The 19,462-nt window shown below is 46.3% G+C and overlaps 1 protein-coding gene across 11 annotated transcripts in view; it reads left to right on the top strand.

Annotated features, from left to right (window-relative positions):
- Window positions 1–19,462, top strand: part of MYBPC1 (myosin binding protein C1) — a 362,797-nt gene that overhangs the window by 191,517 nt on the left and 151,818 nt on the right. For all 11 annotated transcript variants that reach the window (XM_069229024.1, XM_069229023.1, XM_069229030.1 and 8 more), the window contains 2 exons: window positions 7,849–8,008; window positions 14,097–14,201. In XM_069229024.1, coding sequence (XP_069085125.1) covers window positions 7,849–8,008; window positions 14,097–14,201 — 265 coding nt within the window. The remainder of the gene's footprint in view (window positions 1–7,848; window positions 8,009–14,096; window positions 14,202–19,462) is intronic.

Genomic DNA, 19,462 nt, shown 5'->3' with positions numbered 1-19,462 from the left:
TTTTGTTGAATCGACATCCATGATCTACGCCAGTGGTTCATAACCGGTGATCTGAGGACCTCTAAGGGCCCACTAGGCCTACTCAGGGGGCATGTGACTATATTATAAAATTAAATAATATTGAAATGAATCAATTAAACATTAATAAAGTATATACATAAACACTGAAAATGTGAAAACTTTTTCTATATTTGATTGAAAATTACATAAAATATTTCAGTATTTGAGCATTTATTTGGTGCATACTTGTTTTCGTATTTTCGTGTATTGTTTTGCGGACCAAAGCATAGAAACTGTTTAGGCCGGGTTCCCTGGCTTCCAATAATGACTCATTAAGGATCCCTGTATTCCAATAATGTTTAATTGGGGGTTCGCAGAAGTCAAAACATTAAGAACCACTGATCTACATTGTCTAATAACTGGCAGTTGGGCATCACAAAATGCCATTCTCTGTTCAGCAACTAATACACACCACATTGTGTATTAGTTGGCCAACCGAGAAATGTCAGTGCATCCTCTAATAGAGGTGAAAGTTGTCACTGAAACAGACATATATTTCAAAACAACCAGCCACATGAAAGCACTACTACACCTTAGCAAAAGCAGGGTAAATGTCGACTTTCAATGGCACAACCAGAAGGGGTTTACTAACACAGTTTACATAGTTATCACAATTGTGCAGTAGTGTGTTCGACTATCTAGTTAACCTAAAAACAACAAATACCATTAAGACAATTACAGATCCAACTCTCTGATCACAGCCAAACCTTAACTTTAAATAAACCACAATAGAGTAACAGGACCCTAAATATCAACGAGCCAGCTGTACCCCATATCAACACAAATGAGAAAGATATTGTGAAGTTTCAAGAAGAACACGCCTTCAACAAAAAATATAGAAACAATCCCGAAACTCATCCTTTTTAGAGAATACTGTCAAAGATCAGACAGGAAATAACAAGTCGTAGCAAACAAAAACATCACCCTATGTAAGGCTGTCATCTTATTAGTAGCAGTAACACTGGCATAGGGGAAAAATACAGGAAACTACACAACATTTGAGGCCAAAATTACTAAGGCTCTTCATTGGCACTACTGCGATGCAAAGTGGTAGCTGTGATTAATTGGCCAATGCTAAAGGTGTTTTTCACTTTTCTCAGCGCAAAAAAACACTTTGTGCCACTTTGTGTTAAGGAGCATTATTGAGGGTGAATCAACACAAACACCCAGATTTCGATGCAAAGCGCAATCTACTAAAACAGCTAGCCAAACTGGTTTTTGCATCAAAAATTGACATGAACTGGAAGCAGGGACAAACAACTGGGAATATAATGATTTCTCCCATACACCTTCATTTACTAGAAGAAGAAGAGAAAGGCAGTGGTAGGCTTGCCCTCGCCTATGGGGCTGCCGTATGCCTTATTACTGGAGCAGGACAGTGTAGTAAAACAAACCATTAGTGCAAAGAGGAGTCTCTCGCTGTTTATTCAGCATCTCCTTTCTTGGATACAGGGCAACACATCCCAAAAGCTATCTTTAATTTGGATCTTCTTGATCTGTCCTGACACCAGTAGCCCTAAAGCCCCTGCATATTCACTCGTCACAGTAGTATATAGTCTGGCCACCGGTCACAAGCTAATCCCACAAAGTAACAGAAATAATTGCCCATGACTAGAGAAGCAGGGGGTAGGGGCAGAACGCCCAGTGATGTCCTTCCATCTTTATGCAGCTTTAGTAACAGACTGTGGCCCATGCAAATCCGAGCTGCCTGCAAGCAGGCTGGAACAGCATGAGAACAGTGTGTGAGCTATAAACACCGCCTTGCTATGGCGCGCGCACATCATACAGGGAGGTGCGAACATTAGCTCTGAGCATCATGTCCCACTATCACGAAACAAAGATGATGGAGAAAGCACATATTCATCGAAACTCTTGCTTTTGACAGGTAGGATTTTTTTTTCTTGTGCCACATACAGGCTTGAAAAAAGACCTAATTACAAGAGTTGATCCAGTAGGCCATTGCATTGAATACTATACTTTAACGACAATAAATCTGTTATGAGATTACGAAGTGAGATTAATAACATTTTTCACTTTAAAGAAATTAAAAATCAGTCAGTAGCATGTATTTATAATGTTTAACAGAGAGTCCTCCATTTTTGAACTTATGAACGTTATTTACATCGGGAGTAACCTGCACCTCTTGTGTTCAAATCCGGATAGAGAGGAACACCTTGTAATCCTTTGGAAGCGGAGATGAGAACCACTGGATTGGGTAATAATAATTCATTATTAGAAGCACCAGACCACAATTCAGTTAGCGGTGAGCTATTAAAGAAAAATGAATAACTCTTCATGTCGTTATATTTTTTATTAAGATAGTTCCGGGCGTCGATGTGACTTTTTTTCAGAAATCTGCGTGCCACCAGCTCGCTACAGTTTTAAATCCAGACAGAGAGGCCTCGGCCTTTCATCATTTCCAACTAAACACGATTGGACAGGATTCACAAAGATTTTTTCCATCAGTGGGTCTGATGTACTCCCAGAATTTAAGAAGTAAGCCACATCTATTTCAGAATTAAATCATTCTTAATTACAGCAGAATCTTCGTGAAATGGACCCTCTGAGTTTGAATTATTTAGGTAGTTGTGCTAGTAACACCTAGTGGCTCAAATCAGTGAACTTAATGCTTTCACTCCCCTGAGAAGACACGAGTGACCAAGTTGTCATGAAGTTAGCATACACCATGTGCAGTAGCATCTCCCCCATCCGCCCATGACTAGTGCTCTAATTAACTTGATAGGTAAAGCCTCACCATCTTCAGCATTATCACCCTTTGTTCCAAGATGTATCAGAGTCGCCATTTTGGCGCCTGAACACCCTATTGAGTCCCCTCATCATAGAACTTACATTAAAAATATTGCAATAGCTACCTAGACGTACAGTGCATGTGTTTGCATTTGGCTCTAAAGCTCAGCAAGCTGACAAGATAGCTCAGTAGGAATTTTCATGACCTGTCATTCTGCAGATCACAGGTTTACGTCTGGACAGGGCTTGTGCTGGTGTTTATCCTTCTGAGGTCAATAAAATGAGTATTACCGCAATTATAATTACCTTGTCTTTAAGTAGACATACTTAATATTATTATCTGTGAGTTGCGTATCTTTCTAAGGCTACAAATTAAATGGTTTAAAAACGTTTGCATTAAATATTTTTGCTTTACATTTTTGCAGCTTTTGTTGGAACAGAAGAGTTCCCTGCATTGTAATGGACATGCACCCATGCCCTGAGTGGTCAACTCTACTCATGCCTTTATCCCCATTGTTGATGTTTGTTGTGATAGGCAAACACGGATCATGTGTATAAGCCATGACATAGGCCTCTGTCATGTACTGCAGTCTTGTTGGACTGGGAGGGGTGCCCAAGGAACTACTTTCATAGTGGTGAAAGGGTACTGCCTTCACCAGGAGCTGGGCAGCACAGGTGCGGTGGTGCAGCACTCTGTGTAGTGATCGGTAGGAGTGAACAGGTCCTTTTTAACCTGTGTTACTGGAGTGAGACCTACAGGCTCACTAAGTTTTAAAATTTGGCTGCGATGTGCTTAACCCACCATTGGCCTACATCAGTATGTTGTGAAGCTCAGAAAAGGAGGGGTGTATCTGCGCTGGGTGTATGTGTGCCTTGTAGATGTATAATACCGGAATAATGCAGTACTGCGCAGTGCATGCATGGTGAATGCATCTGTTAGGTGTAAGTGTGCCTATGGGTGGTGTTAGCGCATCTGTCCTTAATAAATAAATTTACAAAGGGTTTGGAATAGGTCGATAAACCTTTATACTCGCAATTAAGATGATCCCACCATATCTCCAGTACATACAAATCATTAACCTATAATCAATCAGTAACATCAATAATCAATGATAATCAATAACATTAATAATCAATAGAGTCAGTAATTGTCACACACCGTGACCTTTCAGTCATGAATAACCACACCTTTTAGTAAAGGTTAGAATATTTATTTCCCTATATTAAAAATGCTAAAGTCACGTAAAATAATCTCAATATCAAATGATACACGTACAAAAACAACAATGGCTGACCAAAGCGGCGGAAGAAACGTAATCTAATCAAAGCTTGAACTATGACACATTCTAAGGGTAAAGTGCAAATTAATAACAAGAACAATAGTGCAAACAATATCACATAAGTTTAGATTCAGCAAAGAAATTCATCAAACGTTTTTCCCTTTTGACAGAACTTTCATTAGTGAGAATCCATATCTAACATCAGATTATCATCAGCATGTTGGGCTTCATGCAAAACAATTTAGTAAACACAAATTTGGAAAACATCTAACTATGGCTCTATCAAAACTGTGCGGTTGGTACCTAGAAAGAAAAAGCAAATAGGCACAACATACACATGGGTACAATAATACCTTTCCTCAAATGGATCGGCAAGCTAAGATAGTCTTCATCATCAGGACATCAGTTCAGTCAGCATGGCATCAGGATTCAGCATCAAAGTTCGGAAACGCAAACTCTATAAGCATTAAAGTCAAGCATGTCTCTTGTCAAGACGCACAAGAAAAATAATGACTTTTCAGCCAGCAAGAAAAGGGGTAAATGCTGGTTTCTTCTCAGTGCAGTCCAGTCCAGTTAAGTTATATTCCCTAAAACTACTTCCCAAGTCCCTATTGGTCAAGAGATCGAATGTTCACACTTTGTCCAATAAAACAAAAACTTTAAATCTATGAATTCTACCTCTACTCCATTCACATGTCACTGATTGGCTTTTCCTGCAATATCCCCATCATCCGGCTCGTCGGGTAACAATATTGCTGTAGCTTCTACTCCAGTCAGTATCTCCATTGTTCTCCTCCTGGGAAAGTTAGTTTCACACATATCACACACATAATGTTAAATTTAGCAAGAACAGCATCTTCTCGCAATCGGTTCTCATGAGAAAGACTTTTAGCTCTGTGCACATTTATACAATACAATGGAAAATCACGGTTTAACTCTCTAGGACAGCCATTTATTAAACGTTAAGAAATACAGTTTGACATGAGGCCGGGCAACTAGGCCAAGACCTTGGCTAAGGTAAGGCCTATAATCAATAAAGCTAATACATAAGGCATAACCTTTAATATGACATATTACTACATTAGTCAAACATATACTCAACATTTCATATTAATAAACTGTTAATAAGTACAGTTCGTGAACATTGGTGGCCACTCACCGTGATCACATTTTCAATCTGCATTATTTTTCTATGTTATTATAATTTCCTACACAAATCCCTTACTCATAATACAGGAACTCTTGTTAATAATTTTTATTAAAACACCTGCCCTAGCAGTGGTACAATACATGGAGGATGTAGTTCTGTGCAGTGTGTGCAAGGTGAATGCATGTGTTGGATGTATGTGTACCTCTGAGTGGTGAAGTACATGAAGGATACCGTGCTGTGCATTGGGTATAGGTTGTATATATGCACTGGCTCTGTGTTTGCCTGTGGATGGTACAATACATGGAGGACACGGGGTTCCATTGTTGGAGACCCAGGCCTGCATGGTGAAACATGGAGAAGCGGTAGAATAATCCACTCAGACAGATTTGTGTATTGCTGCATTGCTGTAAGCTGGGTGAGACACAAACTGGAGAGGGGAAAGCCTGGCTTCTCTGTACAATAGAAAGGGTGTTCTTTGATTCAGTGAGGGGTTACATGGAAGGGATCTGGGCATATCTCAGGGAAGAGACGGGGCTGATTAGAGATAGAGTAGGGCTGGGGCCCCAGGCTAACATTTTAATACACATATCACTGTGGCTAACATCGAGGAGTGAAGCTCAAGCCACTCTCATGGCCTGTGTCGTGAAGTCACTCCTGTTGTGACAAACTCTTTTCAAGAGGAAGAAGAGGGTAGAGGAGAGAGCGCTTAAAAAAAAGCAGACCCCCAACATAAACCTCAAAAGACTCAGATTCTAAATTACATTTGGTGTCTGTAAATGGACTACAAGAAGGGGAGCTTGAGACTCCTAAAAACTGTCATCTGCCAAGCAGCCAGGCAAGCTGTGTAGTGGGGGAAAGCTCTATAAGACGTCTGCCTGTGACCAGGACTGGCAGCAAAGGCCTGCTAGAGTTCCTGTTGGGTGAGAGGACATCACCCAGGGAATCCAAGACCACCTGCCCTGCAGCCTGGAGTAACAATGCCTTACTACTTGCTAAGACCTATGTGCCCTGTGAGGAAGAGGAGAGCATTGGAAAAAGTGAGGTTCAGTGGGGAGTCCTGTTGAGTGGACTCTCTTTGCATGCTGTGAAGAGATGACTGCAGTTCAATAAGGGAAAAAGCCTGTGTGCAGTAGTGTTCCACAACTCCATATGCAAAGAAGGGCTGCCACTAAGGACTTTACTGTGCCGATTGGGCCGATTGGGCTGGCCATGATTGATGTCAGGGAAAGGGAAAAAGCAAGGTGCTGAATGTCTCTTGGGCAATAATTTGATTGCCCCTGGCTTGGTGCCAGGACCAGAAGCCTTTATGGCTTGGACAATGTCAGCTGTGTTGACCAAAGCACCAGATTCAGAGAGGGACTAGGATCATTCCTGATTTGTAGGGAATAGGGCAAGGAAAGGGCAGAATCCAGGAAGGCAATGGCCTTGGACGCCATCGCTTCTGCTCCAAATAGAGGGGAGGGTGAGGCTTCTGAAGCAATCCAGTTGCCGGTGGATGGATCGTTTCCAGAGCAGCAGGGTTTGCCAGCTGCAGGAGGGCCTATCCAGGAAGATTTCCGCAGGGTACAGGAGGAGTGTCCTAAATTTGTGGTACTACGCACAGAAGCCCAGAAACAGGTCAGTAAAGGAATGGTTGAGAAACACTGTTGGTTGGGAGGATGGCCTTCTTTATGGGGAACCGGTAAACCCCCAGCCAGAACCTAGCAGGAGGTTATGGTTCCATTAGTGCAGTCACTGGCCCATAAAGCAGGACATCATTGGTAAACGTTCTCAATCCCAACATTTGGGCCCAGTATCCTTGCTTGTCCCGTGGCCCTCTGAAAGGGGTTCTAGCAGCTTTCACTTCAATTATGCTGCACAGTAGTGCCTTGAATGGAAACGTTATGTTGCTATTTTAATACATTTCCCATGGCACGTCGCTTTGGGACAAAATACCTTGTTGTGACACAGTTGTGGTCATTCTTCCAGCTCTACAGCAAACAATAAAAAAAAAGTTTACCCTGCTGCCCTTTCTAGCAATGGATAAAGAGGAGTCCCTTGGTGGGAGAAGTTCCATCTATGTCAATAGATTTCCTCTCAGGCTGAATGATTCTTTTTCTTTGCTATAAAAGCTGACTGTGAGAATTGTTTTTAACATTTTTACTCTGCGAGTCTGTCAGTCTGTGAGTGTGTTTGTAGGTGCCTGTATGAGAGGTAGAGTATACAGTCTTCACCGTGGTAAATTGTCAACACTCATTAAATGCTGCCCATTGGCCACCACTGGAAAAAAGGTGGCTCGCACATAGTTGTGTAATTTTGGTCAACTTGTGAGCATCAACGAGATGGTATGATGGTGAAACAGCATGACTGTAAATAATTGTAAATACATTAACATGCAAGAAGGTTCAGTGCATAAAGAACCTAGTAGAAACTAATGCACAAACCTACCCTACCCTCTCTGCAACACCTCCTAAAGATACCTCTTTGATAATAACATGGTTAGGACTAGAGATTTGGGAAAGCAGAACGTATTACATTTGTAAATACTTGTCCTTTGTGTTTATTTTGAAACGTGAGCATCTATGGTACAACTTCATATCATAAAAGAGTCATTTCTACCTTGAATTACAGTGGATCACAGATCTCAGTGGCCGTGTACGTGCCGAATCCTACCCAGATCATGGCCTTTTGGTTATTGAGTCAGCTGAAAAAGAAGACACGGGCACTTACCGAATTATGGTTAAGAACGAGGCCGGAGAAGCTGTGGCACATATTAAAATCAAAGTTGTTGGTAAGTGAAACCTTTAACAAATTAGTGTGATTGGGAATCACTTCCACTCCTAAATAGTGCATGAAACAATTTTATGTGGGCAATACCTTGTGCCCATTTGTGCCAGTGGTTTCTAAAATGGTGTACACTGGAAAGCCATGCTTCTTTTCTCATATCTCCAAACCACTTCTCTGAAAATGAAGAGACAATAAAAGAGATATAAAAAGAAATAGACAGCACTAATGAAAAGTGGTAGGTGCTCTACAGGGCTACAGTTTCTGATTCTTCTACCATTAGAACTACACTCTGTTAAATACTCATTTCGATATCCCAAGCTGTAATTTCAAAGATGGATCAATCTGAATCGGATAAGAAACTATAGCACGGTAACTCTCATACAGTTAGAATAGTCACAACTAAACAACAATTGTTGACATGACCTTTCTCACAAGTAAACTAATGGCTCACTGTGTAACAAAAAAAGCAGCACAACCATTCACAGGCGTGTACCTTCAGTAAAGGTGCCTTCAGTAAGGTCCATTGTCAGTCTGCCAGATGTACTCCCTGCGCGTTTCATTTACTTATTCAGTCTCTATTTAGCAGGAAAATACTGATCAGTTTTGAAGGAGTTTATTTCTTTGCATTCAAGCAGGTAGCAGATTTGACAGAAATGTAACCTTGTTAGGTGGTGCTGAATTTCAAAGCAGCAGAACAATTCAAATGGTGAACAATCAGATATGGGGAGTGATGGGGAGTGCCTGAAATGAGTAACCTATTATTTGTAAATATATATTGGATAGTTATATGTATCTTACACAATAACAGTTTTATGACCACATATGTAAGATATTAATTTGAGAGGACTTTAGAAGCCAAAGCCAAAAGTAGGAGAGCTAGACAAGTGGGATAGAAAGAAGGGAATTTATAGAGTGCAGAGGGGGCAAGAGTTTTGTCAACAACTTGCAAGGTTGTTACACGTGTAGGAGGCGTTGCTTCAAGAAATAGACTTTGGTTCATTTCTGCCGTGAAGAAAGGAAAGAGCATTTCATGGATTCATAGAGATGAAGTTCCATATCCTCAGGGCGTCGAAACATTCCATCTAGCCTTTTTCATCCTGCTCCTTTGTTTGTTTCTTTTTTTTGTTGCCTGGCAATGATCTCTATTTCGCCTGTCACTACAATGGTACAATTAGTTGTTTAGTTGATCCCCATGGAAGTGATTCATCTGACTTATCTGGCTGAACAAAGTCAGTGGAATTATCTCAGGATTGGGGAAGTCCTATCAAACTTCTTTGAACCCTAGATCAGTGGTGCCTCATCATGGAAGACACTTTCAAGGGGAGTAGAAGGGACTCTGGAACCGGGCAAACATGGTGTTGCCTCTATCAAGAGGTGGGAGGACCAGGGCTTATACGGCAGTTCCGGAAAGCATGGACTCTGCAGAGCACCAGGCGATTTTGTCTTTCTTTATAATGCATGTTATAGAGATAAAGACAGACTTAGAGGGACTGGGTCTATTAGTTAACTAACATGAAACCCTTTCAACATGGTGCCCTTGAATCCCCTTCTTCTGGAAAAGGTGCTGAGCAAGGCTTAATGGCTGATGGTGTTGAAGGCTGCTAACAAATCAAACAGAATGACACACAGATTTCGCTAGTCAGACATCTGAAGCTCTTTATGAATCACTTGCATAGTCGCCACACGAGTGCTGCGCTGTGGTCCGAAATTATAAGGCAATATTAAAAGATGAATGTTGCTCTTGACCTTTTCCCGAACTTGGGATTGTGCTATTTTTTTGGTACTCGTACCCAGGATGGCAAGTGAGTGATGGGTAAGTAGGTAATTGGTGAAATCATCTGGGTTCATGTTGCGTTCCCTCAGCAGTGGCAGCATCTGCACTGCCACTGCAACTATAGAACTAACAAACAAAGCCCCCCGCACTCTAAAGCCCATGTACAAAACTACAGGCTCTAGGAGTGGTTTGAAATCAGTGTAAATCTTTCCCGGGGAAATAAATACACCCCTCTGAGAGACTTAGGGCAACTTTTGGGAGTTTCTTCTGGGCTACTGCAGCATTTCCTGTAATGCCCCGAACACACTTTTAGAAATGTTGGCGGTGCCCCTGCATTTCCCGTGTCACCACAGAAGAAAGATGTGCAATTATAAGGCCACAGTGAGGTTTACACAGCGCTCCTCCAGCCACGGGCTTCAATATTATACGAGCAGATTTTTCATTAATAGCAGCCGTGTGCTTCACTTTTCTTTTATACCGGGTGCCCTGGCCCCACACGGGGCATCCACATGCATTCTTTGTTGGGAGCCGAAGGGGGTGGGGTGCGGGAGGCATGGGGCAATCAATGCCGCATGGCCTCTGCTGGCTGTCTTGCTCTCGGCTGTTTTACTCAGGTTGGCGCAGAGCCAGCAGTGCTTCGTTCACATGCCTGGGATTGCTGTGATAGGGACTAAGCGTTGAATGCCATTTTCTCCAGCCCCATAAGGCTGATTTTCTTCATTTTGCTCCTGATTGTTACACCTAGCCACTGGAGCATTTTCGTCAGACCTCTTGGCCTCTAAAAAGTTGGTACTCTTGGCCTCTAAAAAGTTAGTACGTTTTCTTGGATAGCTTGATTTTGCTGACCTTTGCCAGACCTATCCTCTACCTGGACTCCACATGCTAAAGGTTCTGTGACATCTTCCACAGCCCCACCACGGCCAACAGGTAGAACACCTTCCCTGTCATACTTCCCAGGCACCGCAGCCTCCTGGCTATGTGCAGGGAAGCTATGTCATCGGAGCCAACAACCAGTCCACAGACATCCCAGAAAAAATTTTCAGGGTCGCCCAGCAGGTCTATTCCCCCAGTTCTTCTTCGGGATGCATAACGGGGACAGCACCAGTGGCCTTGGAGAGATTGATCCTAGTGCTGGGAATCAGCTGGTGTCAAAGACCTTCTATCTTTCTTCTTAGGTGGGGGAGGTGGGTTCTCTCTCCAGCTGTGCATTCTTTTGCCACCATTGCTCCCAGATCCAGTGTCTTCTCAAAAATCTCTCCTTTGTGAGGGGAGTTTTGAGTGGAATGGAAAGGTCTGGAAGGCAGGCACATATGTCTAATCCTAGGATGTTAATCATCTCCCCCCCTCTGCCCCAACACTCCTACACAGCATTCTCAGACATTTAAACATGGTGACTTCAAGTGGCCTATGAAAATATCTACCCTGTGAGCTTCAGGTCCACCACTGACATAGCTGCCTGAACCCTTCCCACCAAAACATCAAAGGGGAGTGCTTTCTGTCTCTAGAGCTATGGCCTCCTTCTGTTTTTGTGGGCTTGGGCTTGCCCAGACCAGGTGCAGTGTGAAGAGTTAATTAGCAGATGCTACAGGCTTTGATCGTCCTGCTGGCCAGCACAGTAAATACCATGGTCCAGAAATGGTGAGGGGCAGGGCACAGACCTATAATCTGATTATGCCCGAGCCAGGTATATATGACAGTTATGAAATGCCATAAGGAGTACAGGTATCACAAACGTTACAGTGGATCTGCACCCAGTATTCCTGTTTATGTTGTGATTGATACTTCACTGGACACTGTAGACCTAAGTGGGGTGAAACTGCACTTTGGGGCAGATTTCACCTTTAACCTGTAATTCAGTTAAGCACCACAAATTTTCTGTCAACAGTACAGACCAACATTATTAATGCCCACTTAGAATATAGGGCCTACCCCAGGTCAGCACGAATCCTTGAAGGGTCCCTTTTGCAATAGGCCACCTGTGTGCAAATACCGGGTGGTGTAAGATGGTAGTCTCACACGCACACTTGCACAGACATTTGAGCTCATATATAACCAGCCCAGAGCCTCTTACACAATAGATGTACCAACGGCTGCATCTTAAAAGGTGGACATTGACGGTTAGTACAATCAGTCCATTTGCACATCATTTACAGTGAGAAAGACCCAGGTAGTGATACTCACTCATAGCAAAAGTCCAAAGTGGCATAGTCAGAAAGTGAAAAATCCAGGGGTATTAAATGGGCGGAACCCATGTAACAGCAGTATCTGTGTAGGGTTTGCCTCTATATGTGCGTGTGTGCTCTGTGTATGTGCTTTTGTGTTTTTGTATGTGTAGAGGTCACTGCATGTATATTGCCTGTGTGTGTATTGTTGGTCAGAGTTTGGTGCTGGTATGCTGGCTAATGTCAAATATATGTGTCGCTGAGAACTTTGTTCAAAAAATGTCATCAGCTTTCTACTTTAGGAGGTACATAAGCAAGTTACAAAAAATAATGAAATGCTGAATCCAGGGCCCGTTTTCTCAGTCAGGCACTCCTAGCCCAATCATTTATGTACTCTCCCTGTTATCCATGAAAGTGGGAATAACTTGTGCCTTTCCATCCCCCTGCTGTTGGTGTTCCTCCTGACCTGAGCTATTCAGGGCTACCTCCTCTACGCAACAGGGTCATTTGCTCGTTCTGACCTCTCCGCACATGCCAGGGTTTGTCCTGCAGGCAGTGTAAAACACCCTGCACCTTCATCTGTGCTCTTGCAGCTAGGGGTCATTAAGCACCTTCCTAACTTGTATGATAGCTTCCCTACCGCTTGCCTACATAGAAGGATTAGAGGAAGGAGAAGAAGAAAAAGAAAATGCTGTAGGCTGTCTGGTATGCAAAAGTATAGTGAAGGGGGCAGTATGCATCTGTTACAACCCCAGGCGCTCTCCTACCATAGCAGGTTATCTGCAGCTCCCAATAGGAAAATCAGACTTGCATGTGATAGGTGTGCCAGCAATGTCTAACTACGAAGAGCAGAGGGCTGGCGACCAACAGAACCAGCATGCATCTCCAGGAAGCAGAAAGACAAAGATATGTCCGACCAAGTGCAATAAGTTAAACTGGAGCTTCTGGTACAGTGGAAATTTCAATAAAACACTCTGTTATCACATATAGGGGGTCATACCAACTTTGGCGGGCGGCAGAGGCCGCCGCCAAAGTTCCCCCGTCGAAAGACCGCTCCGCGGTCAAAAGACCGCGGGGGTCCTTTCGACTTTCCCGCTGGGCCGGCGGGCAACCACCAAAAGGGCGCCCGCCGGCCCAGCGGGAAAGACCCTGCAACAATGAAGCTGGCTCCGAATGGATCCCGCGGAGTTGCAGGGGTGCGACGGGTGCAGTAGCACCCGTCGCGATTTTCAAATCCTAATGGGGCCCTGTTAGGGGGCCCCTGCACTGCCCATGCCAGTGGCATGGGCAGTGCAGGGGCCCCCAGGTGCCCCACGACACCCGTTCCCGCCATCCTGGTTCTGGCGGTGTAAACCGCCAGAAACAGGCTGGCGGGAAGGGGGTCGGAATCCCCATGGCGGCGCTGCAAGCAGTGCCGCCATGGAGGATTCTCTGGGCCAGGGGTAATCCGTCTGGAAACCGCCGGATCCCCTTTTCTGACCGCGGCTTTACCGCAGCGGTCAGAATAGCCCTGGAAGCAACGCCAGCCTGTTGGCGGTGCTTCCGTTGCCCTCCACCCTGGCGGTCATAGACCCCCAGGGTTGGAATGAGGGCCATAGTGGAATGAAACTACAAGTCTGTCTTGGTCACTTGGAAATAAAAGTGAACTGTTGTGTTTGAGGATAAATTACAACGGGTGTGTCAAGGCTTGCCTTCCTTGGCTCTACCATTCATAAATAAGGAAATATCTTCACATCTAATTCACTGGGGACAACAGGCTTTCTATCTACTAAAGCCAATTCGGCCTTTCTAACGTTTTGGTGCCTATATTATGGCTAAATTATTTATTTAGCTCAATTCCACAGATTATTGCTCCAAAACAAACTAATGGGGCCATTGCTATGCACCCTAATGGTGTTTATCATTACCAACAATACCATCAAGGGATATATATTTACTGCTTCTTGGAGTTCAGTGTTGGTGCCGTTATGCTACTATCGACATCCATATATGCTGGATGATGACTATCATTTCTGAAGCTGGTACAAGTCAGAGTCCCTTTATGTACAGGATTCCGCATAATTACTTTGACAAAACCATTGCTGCAGCAGTCTGGATACTTTCATGTAGTACTTCACTGAAGTTGTCCTTAACCTCTTATATTCTCCTTACCACAGACATCCCTGATGCACCCCTGGCACCTCTCGTTACAGAGGTGGGCGAGGACTGGTGTTCAATGACCTGGGAGCCTCCAGTCTACGATGGAGGATGCCCAATACTGGGTAAGCATGTGTGCAGGGCTTGGTGGTATCAGATGTATTACGATAGCTTAACAAACGTTTATATGAACTCTGTGTTTTTAATGGGCATATGTATGTGGATCAGAACCTGTCGTAATTAGGTCAAAACACTTGGAACCAGGATAAACATGAAGGAAATATGTGTCTCATGAAAAATAATGATTAAAAGAAAATATATTTACAAAGCACAGTGCAGAAATGCTTATATGATCATTTTAAATGCTGATTGCTCTGCGCACATTCAGGACTGGATGCATTAGAACATGATTTGCTTTAAAAATGATACCACTGAGATCAGCATACTTGATGAAATGGACCCCCAGCAGCAGTGATCAGCTTTGGTATATTTGTTTTAAACCAAGCTGTCTTCTCATTCTTAAATGTCAGCACTAGGACTTCTGCGAGGGAGCCTAAAGTTATTGACCAGTCCAAATAGGGCTGCTTTTGACCTGGAGTGAACAAAGACTGTTGCAACACCATTTATGAATTTAAGATTGTCTAACACCCAAGTAACTCTGCAAACCTCCTATGGCACAGAGACAATACAGCTCAGATTATCTTAAATACACAGTATATATCCCACCCAATAACATCTTTACATTGGCTCGTGTGGGCGTGTCCAGCCTTACATTTCTTTTGATAATGTATTTATAAGGTGACACGTATAGGGTAACCATCAATTACTCTTAGAGGTAGACATGAATCTTTACTGAGATAGGAGTGAGATAGTCAACAACAATGAGATCAAATCAATAAACATCACTTTCAATATTGGGGTCAGTAATTTATACGCACCATGACCTATTTGATCATGAATGCACCACACCAGTTTATTTAAGTTCAACATTTATTGCCCTTTAGATTAAAAATGCTAAGATCACGTAAACCAAACACAAGACCAAATGATAAAAGTACATTAATACCACAAGCTGACCAAATCTTCTAAAGAATCCTAGGGGGTCATTACAACCCTGGCGGACGGCGTTAAAGCTGCGGTAATACCGCAAACAGGCCGGCGGAAAAAAAAGGGAATTATGACCGTGGCGGAAACCGCCAACATAGACAGCCACTTTAACACTCCGACCGCCACGGCGGTACAGACAAGCAGCGCGGCGGTCACCGCCAACGGACAGGCGGAAGACAATGTACCGCCCACAGTATCACAACCTACCAATCCGCCACCTTTTCCGGGGCGGATTCACCGTGGATAAAAACACTGCAGAAACAGCTTTTGCAATGGGAAAACGCTCACCTTAACACACTCCACGAGGAAGGAGGCCACCATGGAGCCGGAACTGCAAATACTCCCAGCCCTTGTCTTCCTGCTCGTCTACGTACACCAGCAACGGCGGCACCGAAGACAACGGTGAGTACTGCACCTACGACATAGGGTAGGGGGGAGGCAAAAGTCAGGGACACACACACGCAACACCCCCACCCCCACCCCCACCCCGACCCTCGCACATTACAACACACACACCAATGCATTTCCAAACATCACAGTAACAACCCACAACCCCCCCCCGGAAGAATGCAAAGACTAAAGGTAATCAGTTCAAACATTGTAATGTATCAACACACAGTAACCAAATATATACAGATATATATACACATTATAGAATTTATACATTACGATTAGTAGTGCAGTATGCACATATCAATGTCCGTGGACCACTGGGCCCACAAAGCATGGGCGACGCCCACACTAGATACCTGTCCACAAACAGAGAGAACACTGCAGGGGCATCAGATAGAAATACAACAGGCACCTCAATGGAATGGAAGGGGGGGCACCTCAGCCGGATTACAGCACCACGCCAGATCCACGACGGGGCTCCATGCCCATTGATGTATCCTGGGGAGTGCAAAGCCACAGTCTCTCAAGTCTCTACAGTGGGTGGTTTGCCCACTGTACCATCCTGGGGAGTGCAAAGCCACAGTCTCTCAAGTCTCTACAGTGGGTGGTTGCCCACTGTTACATCCTGGGGAGTGCAAAGCCACAGTCTCTCAAGTCGATAACATTCTCCACTGGTTCTGGAGGGGGACTGGTGCCCAGAGTGCTTCATCCTGCCAAGGACTGAGGCAGTGGATGTGATACTCCACTGGTTCTGGAGGGGGACTGGTGCCCAGAGTGCTTCATCCTGCCAAGGACAGAGGTAGTGGATGCATGTCTCCACTGGTTCTGGAGGGGGGCTGGTGCCCAGAGTGCTTCATCCTGCCAAGGACAGAGGTAGTGGATGCATGTCTCCACGTGACGGTCCCAGTTCCGTCACTGTCCCAGCTGAACACGGGCTAACGATGCATGACTTTGCTGTCTCTGACCTGTTCAGCGGTGCTTTGCCATGGCGGTCTTTGCCCTGTTCAGCGGTGCTTGACTTTGCTGTCTCTGACCTGTTCAGCAGTGCTTTGCCATGGCGGTCTTTGCCCTGTTCAGCGGTGCTTTGCCATGGCGGTCTTTCCCTGTTCAGCGGTGCTTTGCCATGGCGGTCTTTGCCCTGTTCAGCGGTGCTTGACTTTGCTGTCTCTGACCTGTTCAGCGGTGCTTTGCCATGGCGGTCTTTGCCCTGTTCAGCGGTGCTTGACTTTGCTGTCTCTGGCCTGTTCAGCGGTGCTTTGCCATGGCGGTCTTTGCCCTGTTCAGCGGTGCTTGACTTTGCTGTCTCTGACCAGTTTAGCGGTGCTTTGCCATGGCGGTCTTTGCCCTGTTCAGCGGTGCTTGACTTTGCTGTCTCTGACCTGTTCAGCAGTGCTTTGCCATGGCGGTCTTTGCCCTGTACAGCGGTGCTTTGCCATGGCGGTCTTTGCCCTGTTCAGAGGTGCTTTGCCATGGCGGTCTTTGCCCTGTTCAGCGGTGCTTGACTTTGCTGTCTCTGACCTGTTCAGCAGTGCTTTGCCATGGCGGTCTTTGCCCTGTTCAGCGGTGCTTGACTTTGCTGTCTCTGATCTGTTCAGCGGTGCTTTGCCATGGCGGTCTTTGCCCTGTTCAGCGGTGCTTTGCCATGGCGGTCTTTGCCCTGTTCAGCGGTGCTTGACTTTGCTGTCTCTGACCTGTTCAGCGGTGCTTTGCCATGGCGGTCTTTGCCCTGTTCAGCGGTGCTTGACTTTGCTGTCTCTGACCTGTTCAGCGGTGCTTGACTTAACTGTCTCTAACCTGTGCATTGGTGTGTGGCATGACGGTCCCTCAGTGCCCAGTGGGGCTGTGACTGCCGGGGCCCTGCAGGGCACTGACGCTGGCGGTGGTCTCCGGACCAGTGACGATACTGGTGCCCTCCAGGGCACTGACTCTGGCGGTGGTCTCCGGACCAGTGACGTGACAATACTGGTGCCCTCCAGGGCGCTGACTCTGGCGGTGGTCTCCGGACCACTGACGATACTGGTGCCCTCCAGGGCGCTGACGCTGGCGGTGGTCTCCGGACCAGTGACAATACTGGTGCCCTCCAGGGCGCTGACTCTGGCGGTGGTCTCCGGACCAGTGACGATACTGGTGCCCTCCAGGGCACAGACTCTGGCGGTGGTCTCCGGACCAGTGACAATAGGGCTGGGGGTGGCGTCCTGGCCAGCGGGGAGGATGGTGGCCTTCCCCGCCGTGCTGCTCCTACCAGAATTTGGAGACTTCTTCTGTCCCTTCACCACCTTGGGAGGAGTCACAGCTGACTCGGCACTCCCCCGGGACCATTGTGAGCAGTTTTGCCGGCAGGAGTCTTCACCCCCTCCCGTTTGGCACTGTCCAACTTGAGGTGCTTTACAGGGGGTGGACTGGCAGTGCTTTGGCTCCGTGTCACACTGGCTGCCCTGGTGGCCGGTGCACTCCACAGACCTCTAACACGCACCACTGGTACCGGGCTTTTTTTGGCTGAGGTGCTACTACGGGACCTATGAATTGGAGGGGTGGGGGTGGAGGCCAGAGGTCAACATTGCTCAGGAAAAGTTTCTGACGAAGACTGGGATGGGTAGCTGGAGGAGGTCTGGGAGTGGAGGAAGAGGAGGTGGTTGTAGGAGGTGTAACTTTAGGTGATTTGGGTGCCGGTGCAGGTACTGGAGGTTGTCGTGAGGTGGATGGATGTTGGGTGTGTGGGTTCCCGCGTTTGTGTACTTTGGGAGGGGGTGTCACAGACACACTGGGAGTGGACACAGGGGACGTGTAAATGGTAGTGGGGGTGGTGAGTGCAGGTGAGCGGGGTGTGGTGCTGGGTGTTCTGGTGCGAGTCCTAGTGCCTGTAGATGTAGTGCATGCAGGTGAGAGTGTAGACGACACTGGGAGGGATGAGGGAAACGACGAGGAGGGGGACACAGTGGAGGCAGTGGATGCTGTTGTGTCTGTATGTGGGTGATGCCTGTGTGAGTGCCTGTGGGTTGTGTGGTGCCTATGTTTGCCTGAGCTACTTTTGTGTGATGAGGTGTGTGCATGCTTGTCTGATGGTGTGCTTGGGATAGGCTGGGGTACAGGGGATTGGGTCTGGGTGGAGGAAGTTGGAGGGGGGAGGCTAGACACAGGGACAATGGCTGCCATCAGTGCTGAGGCCAGAGATTGCATGGTTCGATGATGGGCAGCCGGACCAGAATGAATGCCCTCCAGGAATGCATTAGTGTGATGCAACTCCCTTTCTACACCCTGGATGGCATTCACAATGGTCAACTGCCCAACAGTGAGTGACCTAAGGAGGTCAATGGCCTCCTCACTGAGGGCAGCAGGGGTGACTGGGGCAGGGGCTGAGGTGCCTGGGGCGAAGGTGATGCCCACCCTCCTGGGTGAGCGGGCACGGAGCGAAGGCTGAGGGTGGTGCTGGTAGGGGGGGTGGCGGCTGTACCTGTAGAATTGGAGGGCACAGATGGTGCCGCCACCACAAGGGAGCTCCCATCGGAGGACGAGTCCGTGTCGCTGTTTGCTGATTCGGTGACTGACGTGAAGCTCCCCTCGCCCTCCGTCCCACTGGTGTATTCAGAGTCCGTGGTGTGGCCCTCCATGGCCATGTGGGATGCAGCTCCCTCGTGCTCTGGTGCCACTGTACCTCCGCCTGATGATGCTGATGCACAAAAGAACAGGGAGAGCAGAAAAAGGGGGGGGGGACAACAGAAGAAAGGCAGGTTGAGTGCATGGCGTGCCGCTACCGTTGGCGGACAATACAGCCACAGCAGCCCCCTGCACTACGCCGTGCTCTTGGCCTCTACAGATGCAATTCCTGGGATTTCCCTACATGGCTATGGGTGTCATCTGCCCACATAGATGACACAGGGGCATGTCT

Source organism: Pleurodeles waltl, chromosome 4_1 (assembly GCF_031143425.1).
Source record: "Pleurodeles waltl isolate 20211129_DDA chromosome 4_1, aPleWal1.hap1.20221129, whole genome shotgun sequence".
Taxonomy (NCBI): Eukaryota; Metazoa; Chordata; class Amphibia; order Caudata; family Salamandridae; genus Pleurodeles; species Pleurodeles waltl.
This window is presented reverse-complemented; position numbering and strand designations above follow the sequence as displayed.